At 33.1% G+C, this 23,706-nt stretch overlaps 1 protein-coding gene across 1 annotated transcript; it reads right to left on the reverse strand.

Moving 5' to 3' along the window:
* Positions 1 to 2,001: 2,001 nt before the first annotated feature.
* On the reverse strand, positions 2,002 to 6,075 carry LOC114731839 (GDSL esterase/lipase At5g45910-like). The gene is made up of 6 exons (XM_028919088.1): positions 5,740 to 6,075; positions 5,239 to 5,460; positions 4,480 to 4,628; positions 3,550 to 3,823; positions 2,067 to 2,317; positions 2,002 to 2,033 (listed from the first exon to the last, which is right to left on the reverse strand). Exons 1-5 carry the CDS (start codon positions 5,996 to 5,998, stop codon positions 2,082 to 2,084), a joined length of 1,140 nt encoding a protein of 379 aa, XP_028774921.1. The 5' UTR covers positions 5,999 to 6,075; the 3' UTR covers positions 2,002 to 2,033; positions 2,067 to 2,081.
* Positions 6,076 to 23,706: the final 17,631 nt, after the last annotated feature.

Here is a 23,706-nt window from a genome sequence, read left to right on the forward strand (position 1 = left end):
TGAGATAAAATAAATTATTTGATCAGAATATAGAGGAAATATGAAAAAAGTGAAAGCAAAATGAGATAAAATAAATTATTCGTCTCTTTCCTTTTATTTTAAAATTTTCCCTGCAAGATAGAAAAATATATGAGCAGGTTTGTTACGAAATTATATTTTATCCTAACAATTAGATTTATGGAGAAATTATATAAAATAAGCTAAATAATTAATCCAATATGCTCTAAATGTCTATTTTATTGTAAAGTATGCCCTTATCATCTAGTCCTTCCTATTTCTAGAGATATACCCAAATAATATATGTATTTTATCCTAACCTTAATGAATATGTTTTTTAAGAAACGATCTTTTAATATGGTGTACTCAAATAAGAAAAAATAAAAACAATTACAATTCCATCAAAACAACTCATATTCAAACTTCTTTAATATAGTGTACCTTTTATGTGAATGTCTGTTTTCAATATTGACAGAGATTTTGGCTCAATTTATTGTGTGTCTGTATAGTTTATGCACTCTGCAAGAATTATATATTCAAATTCTTCCATCAATGTTTGTTAAACCAAATTCTGCTATCAATGTTAAGACTTTATTAATGAGTTCTAGAATTATGATTTTAAGCATTCTTTAAGTTGTGAAAGTTATATGATTTTGATAAATTTAGAACTCAAACATTTAATGTTTGTAATAAAAACAATGTTTGCCATAATCTACTACTCATCCAATCCTAAATATAAAGCTTATTTTGTTATGTAATTTATATTATAAGATATATCTTATATTTAAAACTGAGGGAATATTTTGATATCTCATTTTGTTTGTTATTCAGTCAAATCAAAACTAATTCTTTGAAATGAACCAATGGGGGCGCGGCAATGCCTTGTGTTGTCAATAGATCAAAAACCATATGGGAGAATGAATAAAGTTTTCAAAATCTATTTTTTTTTTGGGGGGTCTTTCGGTATGAGGGAAATTGGGGGGACAGTAAGAAATTTTTTTCTAACAAGTTTAATTTAAAAAAAAAATTAAAAACTAGGGTTATAAAATTTTAATGAAGAAAATATATAAGATACTCCTTCAGTCCTAAATATAAAACTCATTTTGTAGTACAAATTATATTACAAAATGAGTCGCATATTTAAGACTGGAGAAATAAAAGAGTAAGAAAAATTAATTAAAAATTTGTGCCAAAGTTCAATTTTTTAAATTGAATTCATTAAAATTTCTCCCCTCCATTTCCATCTATATAGAATGAAGTAAGCACTTAGCTTTTAGATAAGATATAGCCAAAATTGATGATAAACTAATCCTAGCACTACCAACAATCATCATTCATGTGCTTGCTTTTAATGCATTTCTAACTTTTTCCTTCATTATTTAAAAAGTTTATTCGTTACCAGCCTTTTGGTTCTGTCCCCCCCCCCAAATTAACTTAATATTATTTTGTTTAGAATTTAGTCATAAGGGGAATTGGTTTAACAATAATAGAAAAGTTTCAGAATAATGAATTGTCTGCATCTGTTGGAGATTTTTTTTGGGGTTACTTTTATATAGTCGGACAAATTATTGATCAATTAAGAACAGTTCTACGCAATAGGTAAAATGATTGAGTATGGGCTATCATTAACAGAACCAATGACACTATGGTATCATCTTGTTTTGAGGAAAAGACAAGTGGGAAGAGATTTAAATATAGTTTGAAATTTGATCCTTTTTGGCTTTTGAGTATTTAGCAGTACTTAGTGTATCCTTAATTGTGAGTTTACATTGTATATGAGATTTGTTCAACCCACGATATTATAACTTAAGGAAACAAAACGGAACCAGGGCATGTATATTTCACAACTTGAGATCATGAATATAATTATCTTAGGGCATACATAAGAATGAGTGGATCGATGACCGATCTTTACACATTCGTTCCTCAAGAATGAAAAACTCTTTGATTTAATATTCTTCCTTTGATCATCATCATCATCCAACGATCATCACAATAAAATCAAACCAAATTTATTCAAAACACTATTTTAATTTGTTTTAGAATATTTAAGAATATAATAATTCTGCCTTTAAAATAATATTCTAGGCTATCTTGAAAGGGGAGGATCTGAGAGGAGGGTGTGAGAAAGGTCCCTCAATGAGAGCTTTGGCGATGTGGCGATAAGCAGCTTCAGTTAAGTGAATGCCATCCCAATTAGCATAAATGGAAGGGTCCGTGCATGCCTTTGAGCCTATGTGACCACACCTCGCTGAATTGTTGAAATTGAATGGCCCTCCTCCTCCACAACATGCTCTTAATAAAGTCTCACCAGTGAAACCTAACCCATTATTAATCAATATATGAATATATTATAGTCATTAGGTGACATTTTGATATCTAATTAAGTCTTCTAACAATATGGCTGTGATCTCATAGGAAGCTATATATTATTTACTCCCTTCATTCCCTAATATAGTACTACCTTCGGTCCTTAATATAAAAGCTAGTTGATTAATTTGAGTAAAATAAGAAAATTAATTAAGCTAGTTATTTGTAATAAATAGCTGTTATCTTTCCTAAAACAGCCTTGTAATCAAGTGTATTGACTATAACTATTATTATTATAAGGACTAACCTGAAAAAAATGAATAAATATGATAGGCAAAGTGGATCAAAATAAAAGTCAAATGAGTTTTTATATTAAGAATTAGAAGTAGTATTTAGTAGCTAAACTCAAGAAGATCAAGAAAATTGTTTGTCTAATTTTTTTCTTTTCTTCAAACCTACCCTCTGTATAAATGTCCTAATGGTTATATTACTTTCTAGGGGTTGGGAAAAACTAGGAAAAAAAATGCTGAAGAGTACCTATTTGGGATTTTTTTTTTCCTTTTTTGCTTCAAAGAATTTGAATTTAGCAGATGCAACTCATCTTTAGCAGGCGCAATGTATATTTAGCTATGCGTAAATGTTTTCTGCTTTGCAAATAATTGTAGATAGTTTGCATACAACTGAAAAAGGATTATATACGCTGATGATGAATTTTACCTGGGTGTTTAAGTAAAATTCAAGCACTTTTTGGCAACAAATAGTTCAAATAGGTGTTTTCAGCCATTAAAATGCATGTAAAAAGGGTAACATAAAAAGCAATTACTATAAAAAAAAATCCATTGCATACGATAATTAAAAAGGGTCTGAGGGAGTATAAGTAATCATGAACAACAGTACAGTTTATTCTTTAGACTTTGTGCTATACGGAATAGCCCATGTCAAGTTTAACATAAATGCAAAAGAGGTTGCATACCAAATAAATGTGTTTTCCATGCATTGCAAGTAGTCTAAAGAATCAGTCATATTGTTTATAACTTACGAATAATAATTCATTATATTAAAAATTTTATCTTTTTCTATATTGGTTATGATTAGGGGACATTTGGTGTACACAGAGATATAATGGCATGCTAAACTTTTTTTTTGGTATTTTTAATATTGTATAGGAATTATCAAGCTATATATATATATATTGTGCTTTATATAGAATTCTAGAAAGAACTATTGGAATTTATTACGTACCGAAATGTTGTGGCTTATGAATGAAACGTTTGGCCGCACCATAGTAGTCAGCATAAATGATCCTAACTTGAGGATTCTTCTTCCTGAGAGTGTCTAAGGCAAGATTGAGCTGCTTGTTATGGAGCTGAGCAAAAGCATTAAAGTTTTTCAAGCATCCATTTTTATCGAAGTCCTCTTTGTTTTGGCTCATAAACAATGTCATGTACAAAGGAGAGCAACCAACTGGTAAATTCCCAGGCACTGCGAGCTCCACTGCTCCTTCAGCTATCAATTCCTATGAAACATATAAAAACAAAATCAAATTAATGTACGTTTGCAAGTTCTAATAAGCACTCATATTTAGATCTCTTTTGATTATACTTTTAATTCTTCCAATCTTATAAAAATTTTAGAATTTTAGTTGGTCGTTCTAGTTCAAAATCAAGTCATGCTAGTTAATCTTTCTTGTTAATGTACACATATAAATTTTAACATTAAGGGTGCGCATGTTTTTGAAATCATTCATATGAAGATGTGAAGATCTCTAAATCCATTTTCCCCCTGATTTTGATAATGTTATTTTAAAACAAAAAAATGTAGAATAAATATCATTGTTAACTAATACTCTTTTTCATTTTGAAAGAATGATTTCAATAAAATAAAATAAAATAATAAGATCTTCATATTTATTATGGATTGGCCAAAAACAATTTTACCCATGCGCAACTTTAGTGATATGACTCGTCAAAAACATAAAAATTGGATCAATTTGACGAAGAAAAATTTAAGGGAAAACAAGTGGACATTATATATTATACGCAAATTAAATTTCAGTGTCTAGTATTATATTGGAAATTAATGTATCTTCCAACTAACAACTCTTGTAAACGATATATGAAACGTTTTATGATTTGCGCTATAGATTGAGACTTAAATGTATAATATACATACACTGGTGACATTAGTTATTGCTCCAACAACTACAGGAACGGTTGCCAGAAGCTGATTAATGTTGCCACCAGCAAAAGCGGCGTAGTTATAATCATTTCCGCCAATCTCCCCCACCAGAAACAGTGATTTTTTCAAGTACCTATCACAATCTGTCACATGCATCTTCAGATACACAGAAAAATTGCTATCATGGAAATTATATAGTACGTGCTATTGCTATCATAAGGCACTTTTGTTTTTCAAAAAAAGGGTGGTATAAATCACCAAAATAGGTTATTCATTACATTTTCCAAGTAAATTAAAGTTGCCACTTTTTCTTTTTCACTTCTAAAGATATAATTCGTGATTTTAAATGTGGACAAATTTGGGGAAAAAACATTCATTTAAAAAAATTACTACCTCTGGTCTTTAATATAAGAGTGATATAATTAAGAAAATTAGTTAAGTTGGTTATTTGTGACAAATATGTGTTGACTTCTCTAAACTACCCTATTCAATCATGTACATTAGAATTATCCCTCGGTGGAAACTCCTTGCAAATAATAGGGATATTTTGGAGAAAATATTATAAATTTAGGATTAAATCCAATCCCAACTAACTCTTATATTTAAGACCGGAGGTAGTAATAATTTAACCATCTCTTGTTAATTTTGATGAGATGGTCCGATGTGCCTTATAAAAGGGGTATGAGGTATTTATGTTATATGAAAGTGTAAAAAAGTAAAATTAGACACAATCAGTCAATTAATGTCGATCACCTTGTCTTGTGGTGCATAGTGAGCGTTTGAACTTTTTGAACCAGTCAAGCTGAACACTTAAAAAATCATGTGTCCACAGTATTTTTCCAAGTCCTCTTTTGTAGAAGAAATCTGCATCAAGTGCAGTGGCCCCTGCCACGGCGAAATTCACCCCATGATGCCCATCTTGGCCTTTCCTTAGTTTCAGATATGGTGTCAAATATGGCAATCCATATGCCTCAGCTACAATAATAAAATTCATCCCGAATTATGTTTAATTAATTATTAATTTATTGAAGAGAGAGACAGAGAGAGCTAACCTACCTCATAATCTCTACTGGCCATTAACTAATTATTGGTAACAATATAAAACTTTAAATTTTAATTTTTTTAATCAATGCTGAGTAATTGGAGGTTTTCTAATCATTATGATAATTAAAGAAGAAAACTAATGAGAGGGAAGCTTTCCAATGAACTGGAGTTTTTGATCAATGTTGAGATCAACTCATGGAGAAAGCGTACCTATGAAATCAACAATGAGACGTCCATCAGAGCAACGACCAGTGGCATGTCGGAAGAAGGTTTCACCATAAGGAAGCTTTCCAATGACAGGGAAAGCAAGAGCACCTGAGGATAAGAAATTCCCAGTGTCACTTAAAGAGTCTCCAAAGTTGAAGATTGCCTCATATGGATGATCGCTGTCACTGGGATTTGATCCAGCTTCCTCAGAAAACCCCAATACGATGAAGAACATGATCATTAAGGGGACAAGGATCTTCATGGTACACTGCTAGAAAGATGCGGGTGGGAGAGCAAGAATATGCAGACACAGTAAAGATTTGATACCAAGAATGGGAAAATTCATGTATTATATGTATGATACAATGGTCTGTGTATGATACAATTGAATGTTAGGAGTTATTTAACTGGTTATAGTTATTGATGATGCTTCTTGTCGTCAAAGCACTCAATTAAACTAGGTCCCAATTAATTTGTAGTTTAGGGTCGACCTAGGTCATTACTTCCAAGGAGCAAGTTATGGGTTTCTTTAGGTAAACATTCAGGTGATAAAAAAATGCAATAAATTGGACCTAAACTAAAATGCAAAATTCTAATTCTAAATGGAAAATGCAAATGTCCTAAAATCTATGTGAAAATTAAATTAAACTCAATAAATGCAATGCAATTTTTGGGGGGATTTTTTGGGAAAAAAATTAAAATGATAAATGAAGAAAATTGACTAAAGAGCAAAGAAAATTAACAAGTGAAAATTGAGAAGTTGTCTTCAGGTAAGGTAGAGGGGACAACTTAGGATTTGCATAGATTTAACCTTCATAACCTTAATCAGTTAATTAGACCAAAGGAAAGTGATAAGAGAGTGGAATTAATAAACTTAATTACCTACTTGAAATAAAGGGAACCCTCAACTTCAAAAACCCTTAAACTATTAGAGAACTCATAACAGTGTAAGGTTGGTTAATTAAGCTTATTAAAACCAATAAAATAATTCAAATTAATTTTGGAAATTATGTTTGAAATTATCTAATTAAACAATTAGACAATTAACCAACTTAATTAAACAATTAAGAGGCAAAAGAACCCAAATTTTGCAATTCAAACCACATTGATAATTAAACTCATAATGAAAACTCACTTATAAATTCAATTAACAACGCAAAGGTTCTAAACATAAATTCCAACAAGTGCCTCAACACAAATAAAATCCAAATATCAATCCAATCCAAGGATAAAAAATGACAATCTAGAACTAAATTGTCTCACAAAAATACAACTCAAAATTATTTAAAACTAAATAATCTCAAGTCCTTGAATTAAAAAGATAAATGGAACATCACTTCCTTGTTGTCTTCAAGTGCTAGCCCAAGGCTCTAGTCTTTTCCATGCTCCTCCCAAGTTGCCTCCCTAACAAGCTTAAGCTGCCATCATACTCATCTTCCCTCCAAGCGCCCTGAAACTCACGTTCATGATGACTTGTGAATGATGAAGTGTGGTGTAAGTGAATGTGTGTCTAAGGAAGGGAATTAAGGGAATTAGTTGAATGGGTGATGACGATTAATGGCTTCTTATACGTGGAGTAAGATAGGAGAGGATGTGAATTGATGACACGGTGAAAGAAGAGAATTGACGTTGAATTTCATCCGTGCGTCTCTATAGAGTTGGAAAAGAGTGATCTTAGGCGTGCTAGAGGGATTATTTTAGGGGAGAAAAAGAAATTTTCTTGGATCCAAAACTCAAGCCCATTAGTAATTAATTGACCCATTTGATATTAGCCATTGGATTGTGCTTAAATTCCAAGAAACAATCTTGCACCATTGGATTTCCCATATGCTCTTTCTTGACCTACAAGAATTTAAATGCATCCATTAATGTAGATTATATCCAAATATAATCAAATATCAAATCTGCACAAAAATTAGGCAAGAAATTGCAAAACTTTCTAAAAATAACCTTTCTAAAAATATGAGACTTGTTTCCAAAGAAATAGAAAAAATTAATTCCAAATCAAAAATAGGAAATCACAAAATATTTATATTTTTACTCCAAAATCAGAAGTTTTATGCAAAATCCAAAAATCAACCAATTAATTCAATAATGCGTAAAAATCCAATTAAGCTCAAAATTATCATTTAAATCCTGAATTATTGTGGGATAAAATATATAAAAATTGGGCTTTATCAGTTACCATTGAGATTTTTCATTGTCTTTTAAGCTTATCAATTGACTGAAAAAGGTTCATTAGTCGACTATTTCTTTTTATCACCTGGCTTTGTAAAAAGAATTTTGAAACCAGTCTAGGGAAGCTGGTTTAAGTATGGTAAAACATCTTTTCCCATCACATCAAAAAAAAAAAAACAGAGAGAACTGCCTCCTAGAATTACTTTTCAATAGCTTTACAATCTTTATAACTGTGATTTACGAAATATGAGGTAAGTATTAGAGAATAATCTTTTTTAGACTTACGTGAAACATGTTTATAAGTGCTTTTAAACACTTCCCAGACAGGCCATAAATCTTCAAGCTTTTCTCATACTTTCTTTTGTTTTGCTTCAATTCATTGATTGATCAATAGTCGTACCCTAGCTAGATCCCAAGTAGCTTTCATGGTTTATAGCTGAAATTATAATTGATAAGCCTAAATTTTACCTAATAATTTACCCATATCTATAATTTGTGTGAAAGTATGACAACTATAGTTTTTAAATGATTGATTTCGCACAAAGCATTATTTTGGTGCATTGTGGGGTTTCACGGAGAAGAAATAACGGCATTTGGAGCTAAAAACAATAAAAATCGATTGTCCTTAGTAATTCTTACATCTGTTCGGTATTTTGAGCATGATTTTCCCATATGATATCCCACATAGGGGGTCTGAGATGCGTAGCAAATGTGAGATATAATAGAACTGCAGGCCGGGAGAGTTTGAGAAACTTCATGAATGCTTTAAAAAGTGCTTTAATGTAAGTTGAAATAAAAATTCTCTTAAGGGGACATTTGGATAGAACCAAACCATGGTTTGAAAAATAGCTTCTGGAGAATAGATTTTGGAAGAATAGATTTTATGAAAAAGTGATTCTAATAAAGAAAGAATGTTTAGATAATTGTTGTCAGAAACACTTTTGTAGGTATAAATTACTAAAAAGGACATAAGTTAATATAATAATTATATATAAAATATATTTTTTAATTTATATTTTTATTTGAAGTTCCTCTACTGTCCTTCATGTAAGATCTAATTAATTAATTTGAGTAGATTAAGAATGTAAATTAAATTAGTTAATATAATTTTTTTTTAAAACACCATAACCATCTTTTTTAATTTCCTTCCTCCCTCTTCTACTTGATTATTGTTGAGGGAACACTAATTAGGTCCTACGTTAAGGACTGGAATAATAAATTTGTTAATAGTTTCTTTTGCCAACATAATAAATAATATATAAAAATATATTAATTAATTGCTAATATGTGTGTATATATTTATAAAAATATAAGATTTAATATGTTTTTAGAAAATGAAAAAAAATTTCAACCGAGAAATATTATTTTAAGTGGGGGAGGATAACCGGTCAAAAAAAAAAAAAAGAACCAGGGAGAGAAAGAAGGAGAAATGTGAAGGCGTGAAGATGACAGTGATAGGGCAAAATATTTCGCTGACAATGATATCCAAATTCGCTCAAAAAGCAACAAAATTTTTCTTATGACAAAACCATAGTTTTGATGGGCAAACCATAGTAAAGCACTTTTGGAACCCACACCAAGGTATAGTCAAAATTGGGCTTGAAGTCGCAACATGAGAACTATTGTTGCTTAACCTGTGGTTGTTGGAAATATTGTACATGATGTTTAGGGGTGTTTGGATACCCCTAAAAGTATTTTCTAAAAATATTTTTCATAAATCGAGACAAATTCCTCTACATATTTATTTCGCATATCGTAAAATCACTTTTAAAACTATGGTTTGGCTTCTATCCAAATACCCATCAAAGATGATGAGCATCTAGCACTAGTCAGAGGCTTAAGCCCAAAGTTGCCAAAAACACATTTTTCTAAACCCAGAGTAGCGTGAAACCTCGGTAACATACTCATGACCTTAATTTATAATAATAAATATGGTATGCCCAAACCTAACTTACCTCAACTTTTTTTTTTTATAAAAAATAAACTTATAATTAAAAAGGATTTATATTCCTAGCGATGTGTTTCTAAATGATAACTCCCAATAATTTTTTTTTCTGATTTTGATTGAACAAAGGGGCAACATATTACATTGTTGAAAATATTTGATATCCAATGGCCTTGTTACCTATTGACATGAAAACTCTTTTATAAGTGTCAAGCTGTGAATATGATTCCACTTATAATATCAAGCTGTTACTGTCTATCGCTCCAATTAAAGAAAATATCTGATATAATGCCAAAATTTTCTGGATTATTATGGATTACCAATAGGTCACTTTGTTACTGACCGAAAGTGGAGAAAATGAATGTTACTTTATTACACTGCTCAACCAAGTATATATACATGTTTAATATATAACAGAAAGGTAACAGAATACATGATTAGTTTCTAACTTAATAACAGATTAATTCCCTAACACCCCCCTCAAGTTGGAGCATGAATGTTTTGCATGCCCAACTTGGAAATAAGTTCGTGGAATCTGGCTGGATGTAGAGGCTTGGTGAAAATATCAGCTAGTTGATTTGCTGTCCGAACTGGGAGTAGATGAATAACCTTTGCCTGTAGCTTTTCTCTGACCAGATGACAGTCAAGTTCGATGTGTTTTGAGCGTTCATGGAAGGTTGGATTGGAGGCAATCTGAATAGCAGATTGATTATCACAGTAGAGCAGTGCAGGATCTATGTGAGATAGGTGGAAGTCGTTTAGAAGGTAGATAAGCCACTGTAGTTCACAAGTGGTGGAGGCCAAAGCCCTGTACTCAGCTTCAGAGGAAGATCTAGAGACTGTGGTTTGTTTCTTGGCTCGCCAGGAGATTAAAGAGGAACCAAGGAAGATGGCAAAACCAGTGACTGAGCGACGAGTATCAGGACAACCAGCCCAATCAGAGTCACTGAAGCTTTTTAATTTCAAGTCTGATTGAGAAGAGAAAAGAAGTCCTGCTCCAGGAGATGATTTAATGTATCTTAGAACACGGTGGGCTGCCTGAAGGTGGATATCAGTGGGAGAGGACATGAATTGGCTCAACTGCTGTGTAGCAAAGCTCAAGTCCGGCCGTGTGGTAGTAAGGTACTGAAGTCTACCAATAAGTTTCCGATAAGATTGTGGATCAGTCAAAGGTTGACCCTTATCTTTGAAAAGTTTCAAATGTGGGTCCATGGGAGTGGAGGCAGGTTTGCAAGCCAGATAACCAGTGTCCTGAAGTAGCTCTAAGGCGAATTTACGTTGAGATAGAAAAATGCCATCTTTGGACCGAGCAAGTTCAAGACCAAGAAAGAAACGCAGTTCACCAAGGTCTTTGATTGTGAAGGCTGCATTTAACCGCTGCTTAACAAGAGAGATTTCAGCCAAATCATTTCCAGCAAGGACCATGTCATCAACATATATTAGTATAACAGTAAAGGAATCAGAAACAGCTCTGAAAAAGAGGGAATGATCAAAAGCTGACTGAACATAGCCGTAGGAAAGTAAGGCAGAGGATAATTTTGAATACCATTGGCGACTTGCTTGTTTCAAACCGTAGAGGGACTTTTGTAATCTGCAAACCAGATTTGGAGAGGAGGGTGTGAAGCCTCTTGGAAGGTCCATATACACTTCTTCATGTAGGTCTCCATGAAGAAATGCATTATTGATGTCTAATTGATGTAAGAACCAGTGTTTTGCAGCTGCAATGGACAGTAATAAACGAAGAGAAGTCATCTTGGCAACTGGTGAGAAAGTGTCAAAGTAATCAATGCCCTCTGTTTGTGTATAGCCTTTTGCTACAAGTCTGGCTTTATATCTCTCAACTTCACCAGTAGCTTTATACTTAGTTTTGAACACCCATTTGCACCCAATGGTTCTCTTGCCAGGTGGTAAAGGGGTTAGAACCCAAGTCTGATTCTGTTCTAGAGCATGTATTTCTGCTGTCATAGCATCCCTCCATTGTGAATATTTAACAGCTTGACTATATGTTTTTGGATCAGGGGAAGAGGTGACAGATAATACAAAATTACGATAATCAGAAGAAAGAGAAGAATAAGATAAAACTGAAGATAGAGGATACCTAGATGAGTAACCTGGACTTGATGATTGGTCAGCAGTAGAAATAAGGGCACAATGATAATCTTGCAGATATGATGGAGGTTTATGGGGTCTAGTGGAGCGGCGAGGGAAATGGGAGGTAGTCTGAGGAGAGGGAGGAGAAATGGATGAATTGGTAGATATAGAAGGAGGGATCGTTGATGAAGAGGAGTTATTATTATTATCAATGGTTTCGGCAGAAGCAAAAGAAGAAGTGGGTGAAACAGTGGTAGGTTCAATAGCAACAGGAAGAGAAGTGGGTGAAACAGTGTGGGGAAAAGGGACAGAGGAGGTGTTGTTGTCATCATCTAAAAAGGTGGGAAAGTCTTGAATGGTGGGGTCAGAAGGAGAACTAATGGGTGAAGAAAGGGAACTGACTTTGTCAGATTTGAAAGGGAAAATTAGTTCATGAAAAACAACATCCCTAGACAAAAAAATTTGATTTGTAACCAAGTCTAATAAAATGTAAGCTTTTGAGCCAGATGGAAAGCCAAGGAAAATGCATTTTCTAGCTCTTGAATCAAATTTAAGCCTATGACTGGATAATGTAGATGCAAAGCATAGGGAGCCAAAAACTTTAAAATCAGAATAGGAAGGTTCAGCATTATGTAATTTTGTATATGGTGTGGAATTATGAAGCACAGGAGAAGGTAAACGGTTGATAATGAAAGTAGCATGCTGAACAACAAATGACCAGTAAGTAATAGGTATGTGAGACTGAAATAATAGAGCACGGGCAACATTTAAAATGTGTTGATGTTTCCTTTCTACAAGACCGTTTTGCTGAGGAGTCTCAACACAGGATGTTTGGTGTAAAATTCCTTTAGAAGTGTAATAATCAAGCATAGAAAATTCTGGGCCATTATCAGAACGAATGACTTTAACAGTGGCATCAAATTGATTTGCAATAAGAGCTAAGAAATTTTTAAGCTGTGTTCTGGCATCAGATTTAAGTTTCAATAAGAATAGCCAAGTATAGCGGGAGTAGTCATCAACAATTGTAAGAAAGTATTTATGTCCTTGAATAGAGGGAACAGAAAAGGGGCCCCAAATGTCAACATGAATCAGATCAAAAATTTTATTGCTTTGACTGGAACTTACAGGAAAAGGTAAGCGTTTGTGTTTGGAAAAATGACAAGTATCACAGACAATGGAATGAGGAATACAAGTAATGTCAGGAATTTTCTTATGCAAAACAGATAAAGTTGAATTGGAAATATGACCAAGACGAAGGTGCCAAAGAGTGAAGGTTGAGTCTGTTTTGGTAGTGGCCAGATGAATTTGAGAAGCAGGAAAGGATGGAAGCATATCTGCATTGAGGAGATAAAGCCCGTCGAAAATTTTAGCTGTACCAATCATCAGTGAAGGTTGGAGCAAGTGTATCTGACATGAATGAGAGTAGAAAATTAGAAAACAGTGAAGAGAAATGGTTAGACGAGAAACTGATATGATGTTGAAGGTAAAATTTGGAAGATACAGGACATTGTGTAAGACCAAGGAGGAAGATAGAGCAATAGTACCAGAAACAGAAGCTATGGAATGAGAACCAGTAGGAAGACGGACAGAGATAGGTGAAATAGATTGGTAAGAAGAAAATAAATCTAAGGAAAAGCACACATGATCAGTAGCACCAGAATCGATTATCCAAGTATTGGAATGTGGAGAAGGAAAAGAGTGACAATTACCTTTAACCGAGGAGATTGAAGTAGATACGTGATTAACAAAAGCAGAAGCAGAAGGTGGAGATGGACTTAGCAGAGTTAGGAGACGTTGGTATTGCTCAACAGAGAGTTGAGGAAGAATAGTCGCTGTTTGTGTTGAGTGTTGAGGAGGGAGAGGCTTAGCAGGATGGATTTCTTGAACAGAAGCAGCATCTTGAGTCAAAAAATTATTCACAGAGGCAGAGGAACCATTGCAAAACTTGAAACCCGGTGGAAAACCATGCTTTCTATAGCATGTTTCTTCAGTATGCCTTGGTTTCCCACAATAGGTACATTGTTTGGCCGTACTCTGTTTCGAACCAGTGAAAGAACCCGCAGGAGAGGGTCGTGAACCCTTAGTAAGCATAATCTTGGGCTCTGGAGCAATGTGAAATTTGCGTTCGTGTTGTAATACAAGGGAGAAGGTTCGAGTAATGGAAGGTAGAGGATCAAGCATCATAATTTGAGACTTTACGGAAGCATATTGTTCGTTAAGTCCTTTGAGAAATCTAATCACGTAGTCTTCCTCTCTGTGCTTAGCAGCAGATCCATGGGAGGAACACGCACAAGACTTGATCGGACGGATACTAGAAAGTTCATCCCAAAGGATTTTAAGCCTAGTATAGTACTCCGTAACACTCAAATTTCCTTGCTTCAGACTGTGGATTTCTTCCTGGAGATCGACGATGCGAAAAATGTCAGACTGAGAGTAACGAGAACAGAGATCAGTCCAGATGTCGGAAGCCCGATCGAACCAAAGGATGCTCTTCGCAATGGTAGGAGAAAGCGATTTGGTGAGCCATCCTTGCACCAAGTTGTTACAGCGCTCCCAGTATGGGAACATCGGATCAGAAGCGGCAGGAGGAGGAAGAGATGCGTCGATGAACTTGAGTTTGTTTTTGGACAGGAGTGCCATGCGCATCGATCTCGCCCAGGTGTGATAGTTCGAACCATCAAGTGGCGGTGCAACTAGAATTAATGCGGGATTTTCATTGGGGTGTATGTAGTAAGGAGAGGTCTGATCAATGGAAGGGGACGCGGTGGTGGATTCAGAAACGGCAGAGTCGGCCATGGAAGCTCAGAGAAAGGAAAGTAAGACCGAATAGGGTGAAGGGTAGAAAAGGAAGAAAAGAGAGAGAGAAAAAAAAAATTATGCTCTGGATACCATGTTACTGACCGAAAGTGGAGAAAATGAATGTTACTTTATTACACTGCTCAACCAAGTATATATACATGTTTAATATATAACAGAAAGGTAACAGAATACATGATTAGTTTCTAACTTAATAACAGATTAATTCCCTAACACACTTCTATAATAAAAACAGGAGTGTGTATGTAAATGGTAAAGGCGGCCGCCCATATACGACATACCAACGCACTCATCATGTGGGCAAAATTAACTAGTTCTCGCCAATAAGGAGTATTATAAGACGTGGATGAGGATCAAAGACAAGCACTTTAATCTTAATTGATCCAAAATCTCCCTTTTCAATTTAAGAGTCCAAATAGATAAAGCATTAATCTATCAATACGGGCGTCCAAGTTCTTGGCGCTTTGCTTCAAAGTGCTCAGAAAAGCACAGCAGGACAGACACAGACCAAAAATTCGACGTCCTAATTTTTAGTCCCCACTCGAATTATTTATAAAACTCGAAAAGTTGAGCACCTTTATGAAGTGTGTGTGGGTGTGTGTGTGTGTGTGTGACACTATATCCTACGTTATTTTCTTGGATAAAGCAATCCTAGTATTTTTCAACCCCTAGAGAGAAATAATGGCGAAGCTGGGTTTTTGTTCCTTCACTTTCCTCGTACTGCTTTCTATGTTCATGTTGTTGTCCCTGTCGGAGACTCAACTGTTGAAAAATGATGAGCATGCATCTTCATTACATCTTCACGTCAGATCTCACTTTATCACTATGAGTAGTCGTACAAAGCAATACCTCGATCTGGAACGTGGAAGCCCTATGAGTTCATCAGATGATAATGGTATTAATTATGCAAAGCCTAGAACACAACGTGTGAGTCCAGGAGGTCCCGGCGAACATCATCACAAGCTTAAATAACTAGGTAGGTCCTTATATATGCTGCATAGAATATAGAGAACGAGTTGTAAACTATTTTAAAATAACGACTTTCAGATTTCAAATATGATGTCGGAATCCAGTCTCGTTGTAGCGTCCGAAGGTTTAGATGGTTACCTCCTCCCATCTTTTTCATCTTCCATCTTTGTATGAAGTCAGAAAAATTGTTACCTCCTTCCGATTTTGTACAACCTCAAGTACTAATTACCAATTTCATTTCCTAATTATTTGCATTTTAAACAATCTATCTCATTCAAATTTCGAGCTCAACTTTTGATATATGCCACACACACACGTCTCTGAGGACTACAACTACAATATATATATATATATATATATATATATAGAAGAGCTGATAACTACAGTATTCTGTAATACTTTTAATGGACTTGTAAAGTTTACGGGATCATTCTTCCAATATAAAAATGTTTGCGGCCTTTTTTTAATTGGATTGTTAATTCTCCATTGTTCTCTTTTGGTAATCAATTGCTACAGATTTCGGCTTCCATCAAACAACTGGCGCATGTCGGTAACTCAGTAGAAGGAGCAACTGCAATCATTATCTAGGCTATGAATGTTTTCTGCAAACTGTTTTCTAATTTAGATGCTGTTGTTGGTCTTCCTTTGTCTTATGTTTAAATAATTTTTCTTTTTGCAGCTCTTCTTCAGCTATTTACATATAATGTTACGTCTTGCTTATTAATATCATCATTTGATCTTTTATTTGAGAAAGACAACTACAATTAAAAATTAGTGAGATGCTACATTCTTTAGTGCCTGTTTTCAAAATTCACGTACATTTATGTTTTTGTAAAAAAGAGCATGGAGTAGCCAGTAGTGTCTATGGTTTATGCTAAATACCATGCAAATACAAGGAACCAGGCAACCAGCTCTAGTTATAGTGAAATATCTTTTTATTTAAATGTGAAAAAACATATAAAAATGCAAGGGCTGACATATTAAGTTAAGCTCTTCGAAATTCTATAAATATCTTTACATTTTACAAAAATAAATTATTCCAGTAAAAAATAAGATGAAAAAGATTATTCAATAATTATTCCATGTTTATTATTTATATATTTTAACAAATCTTGAATATATATTTGAATCGTATAAGTAACTTTTAATTTAAAACAAATTAAATTTATAATTTTTATTGCAATAAAAATAATAACTTTATAAATTAGTTTTAATAACTTAAATCTCTAAGGAAAACAACATTATTGTCACACAAAAAACATAAATTGAGTAAGATAAATAGAATCGAATCTATGATCGATCTCTCACTTGAAAACATGTTTTCATGTCATTAGACTATCATAACATTCATAATTCTAGGTTCTTCGTAAAATTCTTTCTATGACATTGTTTGTCATTGGCTGAGAAATGAGGATAGAGTGAGGACGATAAATATTAAATGAGAATAATCCTGATTTAATTTAACAGTTTAAATTTTATAAAGAAAAATCTTAAATTAAAATACTTTTTTATTTTTAAATCGTGCCTTTTATGCAAAATAATACTACTATACTTAGCAAGCATTGTATAAATACTTTATGACAGCAAATTAAAATCCATCGCTTTGAAAATTACCTGAAAAGTATCATACTCCATCTGCCCCTTTTATGAAAAACAATCATTTTCATGATGGTATTCTTAAATATAAGAAACAAATTCTGGCCTCTTTATCTGAAATTTTAAACTAATCTTTTTAATTTTATCCTCATTAAATATACGGAACTTATTATTTTTTTGCAATAAATTTTCACTTATTAATTATCTCTCATGTACTTTCTTGACAAATAAGAGTGTAATTAATAAATATGTATATATCTTACACATTTATTATTTTTAATTAAATTTAACTAATATTTTGAATCATATGATTTTGATTTTTGATAGTTGTTTGTTATAATACGGCGCACAGAGTACTACTTTTGGATTCCTGTTAGATTCCACACTGAGGGCCGCCAATCCCACTAGTTGTGATTTATCATTTTTATTTAGATTCGAATTTCAGCGCCGCCAATCCTACTCGTTTTTTATTTAGAACTTTTTGTCTTTTTTTTCCCGGGGACTGAGATTTAGCACTGTTTTTTAATTGTTAGTTATTGCTTTTAATTGTTAGTTACTGAAGTAGCGCTCATATTAAATAAATTGACATATAAACTTATAGTTATTGAAATTTATCTTGTTTTAAAATGGCTAAACTTGTTAAAAGTCGTGATATGGATGTATTATTCAAGAATTACTTAATTACTCTCCCTCCAACACACACACACAAGCGCAAAAATACTAACTTTCTTGGTGCTAAATAATGGAAAATAAAGATCCTTGTGAGTGTCTCCAATCAAGAGAAATTCTTAGATACTCCCAGAGTATGAACTCATAACAACTCTATCCAATAAGAACCCTTCACCTCAAATAATTTCAATCCACAAGTTATCTGACTCATGCCCATTAATATGTTTTAAAATGCCTTTTCCGTTGTTGCCCCTCTATTCTTTTTCTCACACCCTCTCTCTTCTCTCTTCAAGAGACTCAAACTCTCTCTTCTCATTTTTTCCTTCGGCCCTCGCACCATATCCAGATTTGCAGCACAACATAGGCTGGAGGAAAAGGCACAACATCCTAGACAAATGATTAGAATACTCTCGGACTGCGTTATTCGCTTCATCCTTAATCATGATAACAAGAACATCATGATTTTTGTTGTCAAAATAGTATCCTTCATCTCTATTCTCAAAATCCTCATCCCCCTATTCATCCTCTTCAGAATCGGCATTGCTACTACTTGCGAACTCACGAGCACAACGCGGCGGGGCGGAGCGGGTAAATTTCTGATTAGCCAACTTGATCCCTCTTGGTGAAACGTTCTGGCTAACTCAAAGAATTTCGTAAGAGCTCAGCGGCCATGGAGATACGCACATTCTCGGTGGCCAAAAAAATGAGAAGAGATTTGAAACAGATGAGGAAAGAAGGGAGAAGTTGAGACAGAGGGAAGTGGGGCAAAAGAGGAAAAGTAATTTTTATCTATTAATATATAAAAGTAGAGTAGAAGGTATGAGTACCTGGCAGCATGTACACGTGGCATCACCAAAGATCAGATAAATGTTCTTTTTTTAAAAAAAAAAGGCCACATTTTTTCACCCATGTTTCTACCCACGTCTTCACCAACTTTTTATTATTGGAGAGAATTTTCCAGTCAACATGCCATGATTTTTTTTTAGGATATGAACGATTATTCAAATTATTCTATATTATCTAAAGACACTTTGAAAGTTTGTATTTGGAATGTAACACATGGTTATGCCACTTAAAATTTAAATTGGCCACTTAATAATTAAATTGATTTATAAATGAATAAATTATATGAATAAGTATATTCCCAAAATATGGAAACGTGTGGCAATTTTTAATTATATATTTATCAGATAGTTAGTTTATTTTAAACGTTTTTTCTAGGATATGAAGAGTATTCAAATTATCTTATATTATCTAAAGACACTTTCAAAGTTTGTATTTGGAATGTAAAGCCACTTAAAATTTAAATTGGCCACTTAATTATTAAATTGATTTATAAATGGATAAATTATAGGAAAAAGTATATTCACAAAATCTGGAAACGTGGGGCAATTTTTTCATATAATTGTATCTTTTAGTAATTATTAATAGACCAAAAATACTAGTAATGCACAACCGTAGAGCATGGGCATCTTCACCCATGGTTGTGTATCATTTGAAAGCATGTTTCTGTGGTATCATCAAAGATCAGATAAATGTTCTTTTCTTTTCTTTTTTCTTTTTTAAAAAAAGGCCACATTTTTTACCCATGTTTTCACCAACTGTTTATTATTAATCTATCTATTAATCTATTAATATATAAAAATAGAATACAAAGCAAGATCGAGTTGTTGGCAACCCGACACATGGCATCACTAATGTGTAGATAAATGGTCCTTACTTTTAAATTTTTATTTCTACCCATGTTCTCCTATTCATGTGCTTTTCTTGTCTTTTTTTTTTGTAAATTATTTGCAAAAAAAAGTGGTACTTATAAAATTTAAAATTTAAAACATGATCTATCTCATGATTATTTGGTAGTTGGTTACAAAGCAAAAGTTGGTTACAGGCTGACATGTGAATTTTGATCACTAGAACATGTTGTTTTGGATTTTATGGATGTGCTATGGGCAATTTTTTTATTCTAATTAAGAAATATTTCTGGTTTGAAATTAAATTCAATAATCTCCACACAAAAAAGGCTCTTAATATTTTAAAATTAAAATTAATACTTCATTAAAAGTAGTTGTTCGTCCCCTGAATTAAATCATTTTATAATTACAAGAAATCTATCTTTTATCAATCAGTTACCTCTGTCCAAGATTCATTTACTAATGCTTGTCATTTTCCATAAGTGAAAGATTTAATGACATAGTTAGAAGTCCTTATTACATGACTCCTAAGGTACTAAAACGAAAGTAGCCATATTAGGCAGGTTAGATTTATCTTGTGAATAGTGTATTTCAGCTCATGACAAATGGATTTTTAATGGTTGAGTATTAAATTTTACGTCACTATGGATATACTGCTAGAAGAAAATAAATGCTTGTCTTTGAATGGCTTCAATACGGTCAAAAAAGAGTAGTCTGTATTTTTCCCAAGTAATAAATATATCTGGTCTATGCCAGCTACCTGTATTGTGAGAATGAAGTCTAAAGCAAAAACATTTATTGAATTTGGTTCTAAACTGGTCACTGTGCTTGCTTTTGGTCTCAGGTTGTGGCTAAATGGGTGCTCTTGAGCTTAGAAAATGACTTCATACTTATGTTGTTACCAATGTGGTCTGCTTCTTGATCATAATTCCATACCTTTCTCAACATCTTAAAGCTAAAGGCTGAGTTACAACTAACCATTTAGTTTTGTGGGGATCTAACTGAAAATATAATTAAATATTATCAAATCAAGGTCTTAAACTGATTTTCTATTTGAGTTATCATCCTTCCATCTATTAGGTTTTCTTTGTCCCAACAATTGTTGCACGTAAAAAAAAAAAAACAAGAAGAAGATAAAAAGTGTCAGTTATAAAAATTTTTATTTGTCTTGAATATACCCCGTGCATTGCACGGGCACTGAACTAGTTATTTTATAACAACAAACTAATGAGTATGAGTAGACGACATGTGGGTTAAAATTATATGAGGTGGAGGTTTTTTATTGGACAGAGTTCGCATGAGTTGTACCTAAGAATTTCTTGTCTTATTCATATAAGAGCTGGATTTGGATCTCGTCAGAATCCATCCCTTTCCTTTTCTTCTAAAAATCCCGTATCTATCCTTGGATTAAAAAATAAATCGTTGAGATTTAATATTTTATAAAATTATTATTATAATATTACATTAAAAAAAGGAGAGAAATGGTCAACATCCATTTTTGAAGATATTAAATTTAAATTATCTATTTGTTATTCAAGGGTGAAAATGACGGAGGGAGATCCTGAGAGGATCTAGACCTGAGATTTTTTTTTTTCGTCGTTTTTGTTTTTGCCTGAGCAGTTTAAGCCACATAATCCGTTGTGGAATCCATTAAACAAGTGCAATAATCAAGTACCATATCAATTGGATTAGGACTTACGTGTGTCCTTTTTACTATCCGACAAAAACCAACGTTAGCCCTGCTCAATCAATTAAAATAAGCGTTTTAAATAGCAAACCGTTGGCCTTTTTTTTTTTTTTTTCCAAGATACCAGAAGGAGAGACCTTACATCAGCCCAACATGATCGCTTTAACCGTTGGCTTTTTCTGCCGCCACAAGATTATGAATAAAAGTTCGAAAGTTCTTATATTGGAGCTTGAAGAGTGGTGACAAGAAAGATTCAAAAGGTTTGCAGCTTTTCGGGAAAGTACTCCATGAACTTGATATACAAAATTGATGAATGGCCTGGAACAATGAGATTATGCTCATATATGAAGCTCCAAATAACTACGTCCAAATTATAGGAATAGCAAATACTCTGGGCCTTATACTGGGGATCGAAAGTATTCAATATATTTCTAATGTAAAAGACAAACCTAAAATTAATGTGATTGAGTGTAAGCGTTATGAAGGAGAAATCACGAGCTGCAAATAGGAAAGCCTTTAAGTGGATTATCTACATTGGCAAGTTGAGTGTTGATCTTGCATAGAAAGAAACTCAGATCTTTTAAATATTCTAACTCTCAGGCTCAAATATATTCATGGCCTAAATATATCAGAAAATTTTGCAGTTCTGATGAGCATCTACGCCTCGTGTCATTACACAGGAAGAATATTAATATCTACATATAGAGTTAACTCTGTCTGAGAATACATGTGTTTTTGCTGTGGATGTGTTTTACACTGGCGTTTCTTTCTTTTTCAGTGTCTTTTTTGTTGTCCTCTGGCTGCACCAACTTTGGTGAAGAATGATGCAGCAGAAGATTCAGCTTCAGGATATTCCACCAACGTAGAAAGTCTCAACTTAGTCCAGAGGGACAAGATCCATGGCATCATTGAATCATAAAATTCAAGATTGATGTTAGTGATATACACTTCTAATCCTAAATGTAAGACTCATTTTTTGGGGTAATTTATATTTCAAAATGAGTTTCACATTTAGAACCAGAGGAGTACTATTTCTGGTCTTAAATTTAAGAGCTAGTTTGTATTATAAAACTAGCTATTATATTTAGGATCGAAAGTAGTGTATGAGATATAAATAGGTCATTCTCATGTGTGTCCTTTTTTAGTAGTATTGGGGCTTGTTCTTAACGTTGTTATCTGTGACCCCCTCCATGAAGGTTCAATAGTTTATTATTCGTGGAAGGGTTAATAGCTCTCATTGTAATGCTACTTTGATCTTTTCATCAATGAATAATCCACATATTTTCCTTTCATATTATGTCCGTGACCCATTGAGTTCATCTTATCAATGTTATGTGGTAATATAGGTTGTATGCACTTTGATTAGGTTCTGCTGCTTTATGATTTACCCATCGACAGAGATGTGTGTGTGTGTTGTCATTAATTCTTCATTTATTATCCAAACAACAAAGATGTCACTACAGTCTACAGATAATAAGTGAGCTTTACGTAATTTGATGTATCAAAGAAGCACATTGATTTTAATCTCACTCTCTCTCTCTCACACACACACACACACACTATAAAGAACTAGAGAACTGCATTATCCACAAAGCATAGCTCTTTTCTTGAGCTGCATGCCATATATCATTTTCTTTTTAATTTTTCTTACAATACTACTGGAGGCCTTCAAATTAATTATATATTAAGGGGACAAATGCTAAACTTAAATTAGATGCTATATGGATATTCAAAATTTTTATGTTGGATGTTGATATAATAAAAAATCACCGTTCTTTTCCAGAATAACAAATTGAAAATGGGAGTATTTCTTCTCAAGCTCAAGAGTGTGGATCATTACAAGTAGTTTAATGATGATAAAAGGTCGTTTTGACCAGGATTAATGTAAAAGGTGGTTAAAAGTTGCAAATAGGTCGTGCAAAATCAATTGAGATGTTTTCAGACTTTGATATGAACATTATAAATTAATGAAAGCTACAAATATTCTCCCCATTTTGTTTCATAACACGTAATTAGACCCTTCACAATCAAATTCATAATTCTTAATGATGATATATGAGCTAGCCAAAAGTTTAAAAAGTTTTGGAAGAGCTTTCTTAAGTCAAAATTTAAGTGTTTAATTTCATCTATTGCACAATCTCTTACTACAATTAATAGAACCCAGTAGCAAGTATATATTTATGTTACTAATAAAATTAAGATTTTTTTTTTTTAAGAGTGCTAGCCGCTTCAAAGTCTTTTTGTGTTGTAATTTTGTCCTGAAAGTTTATGTTTAAAGAAAAACATTTCCAAATAAAGATTGTCAGAAAGGAATTAAAATGAAAAAT

Source organism: Neltuma alba, unplaced genomic scaffold, assembly GCF_004799145.2.
Source record: "Neltuma alba isolate B1F8T4 unplaced genomic scaffold, ASM479914v2 tig00012848_pilon, whole genome shotgun sequence".
In the NCBI taxonomy this organism is placed as follows: Eukaryota; Viridiplantae; Streptophyta; class Magnoliopsida; order Fabales; family Fabaceae; genus Neltuma; species Neltuma alba.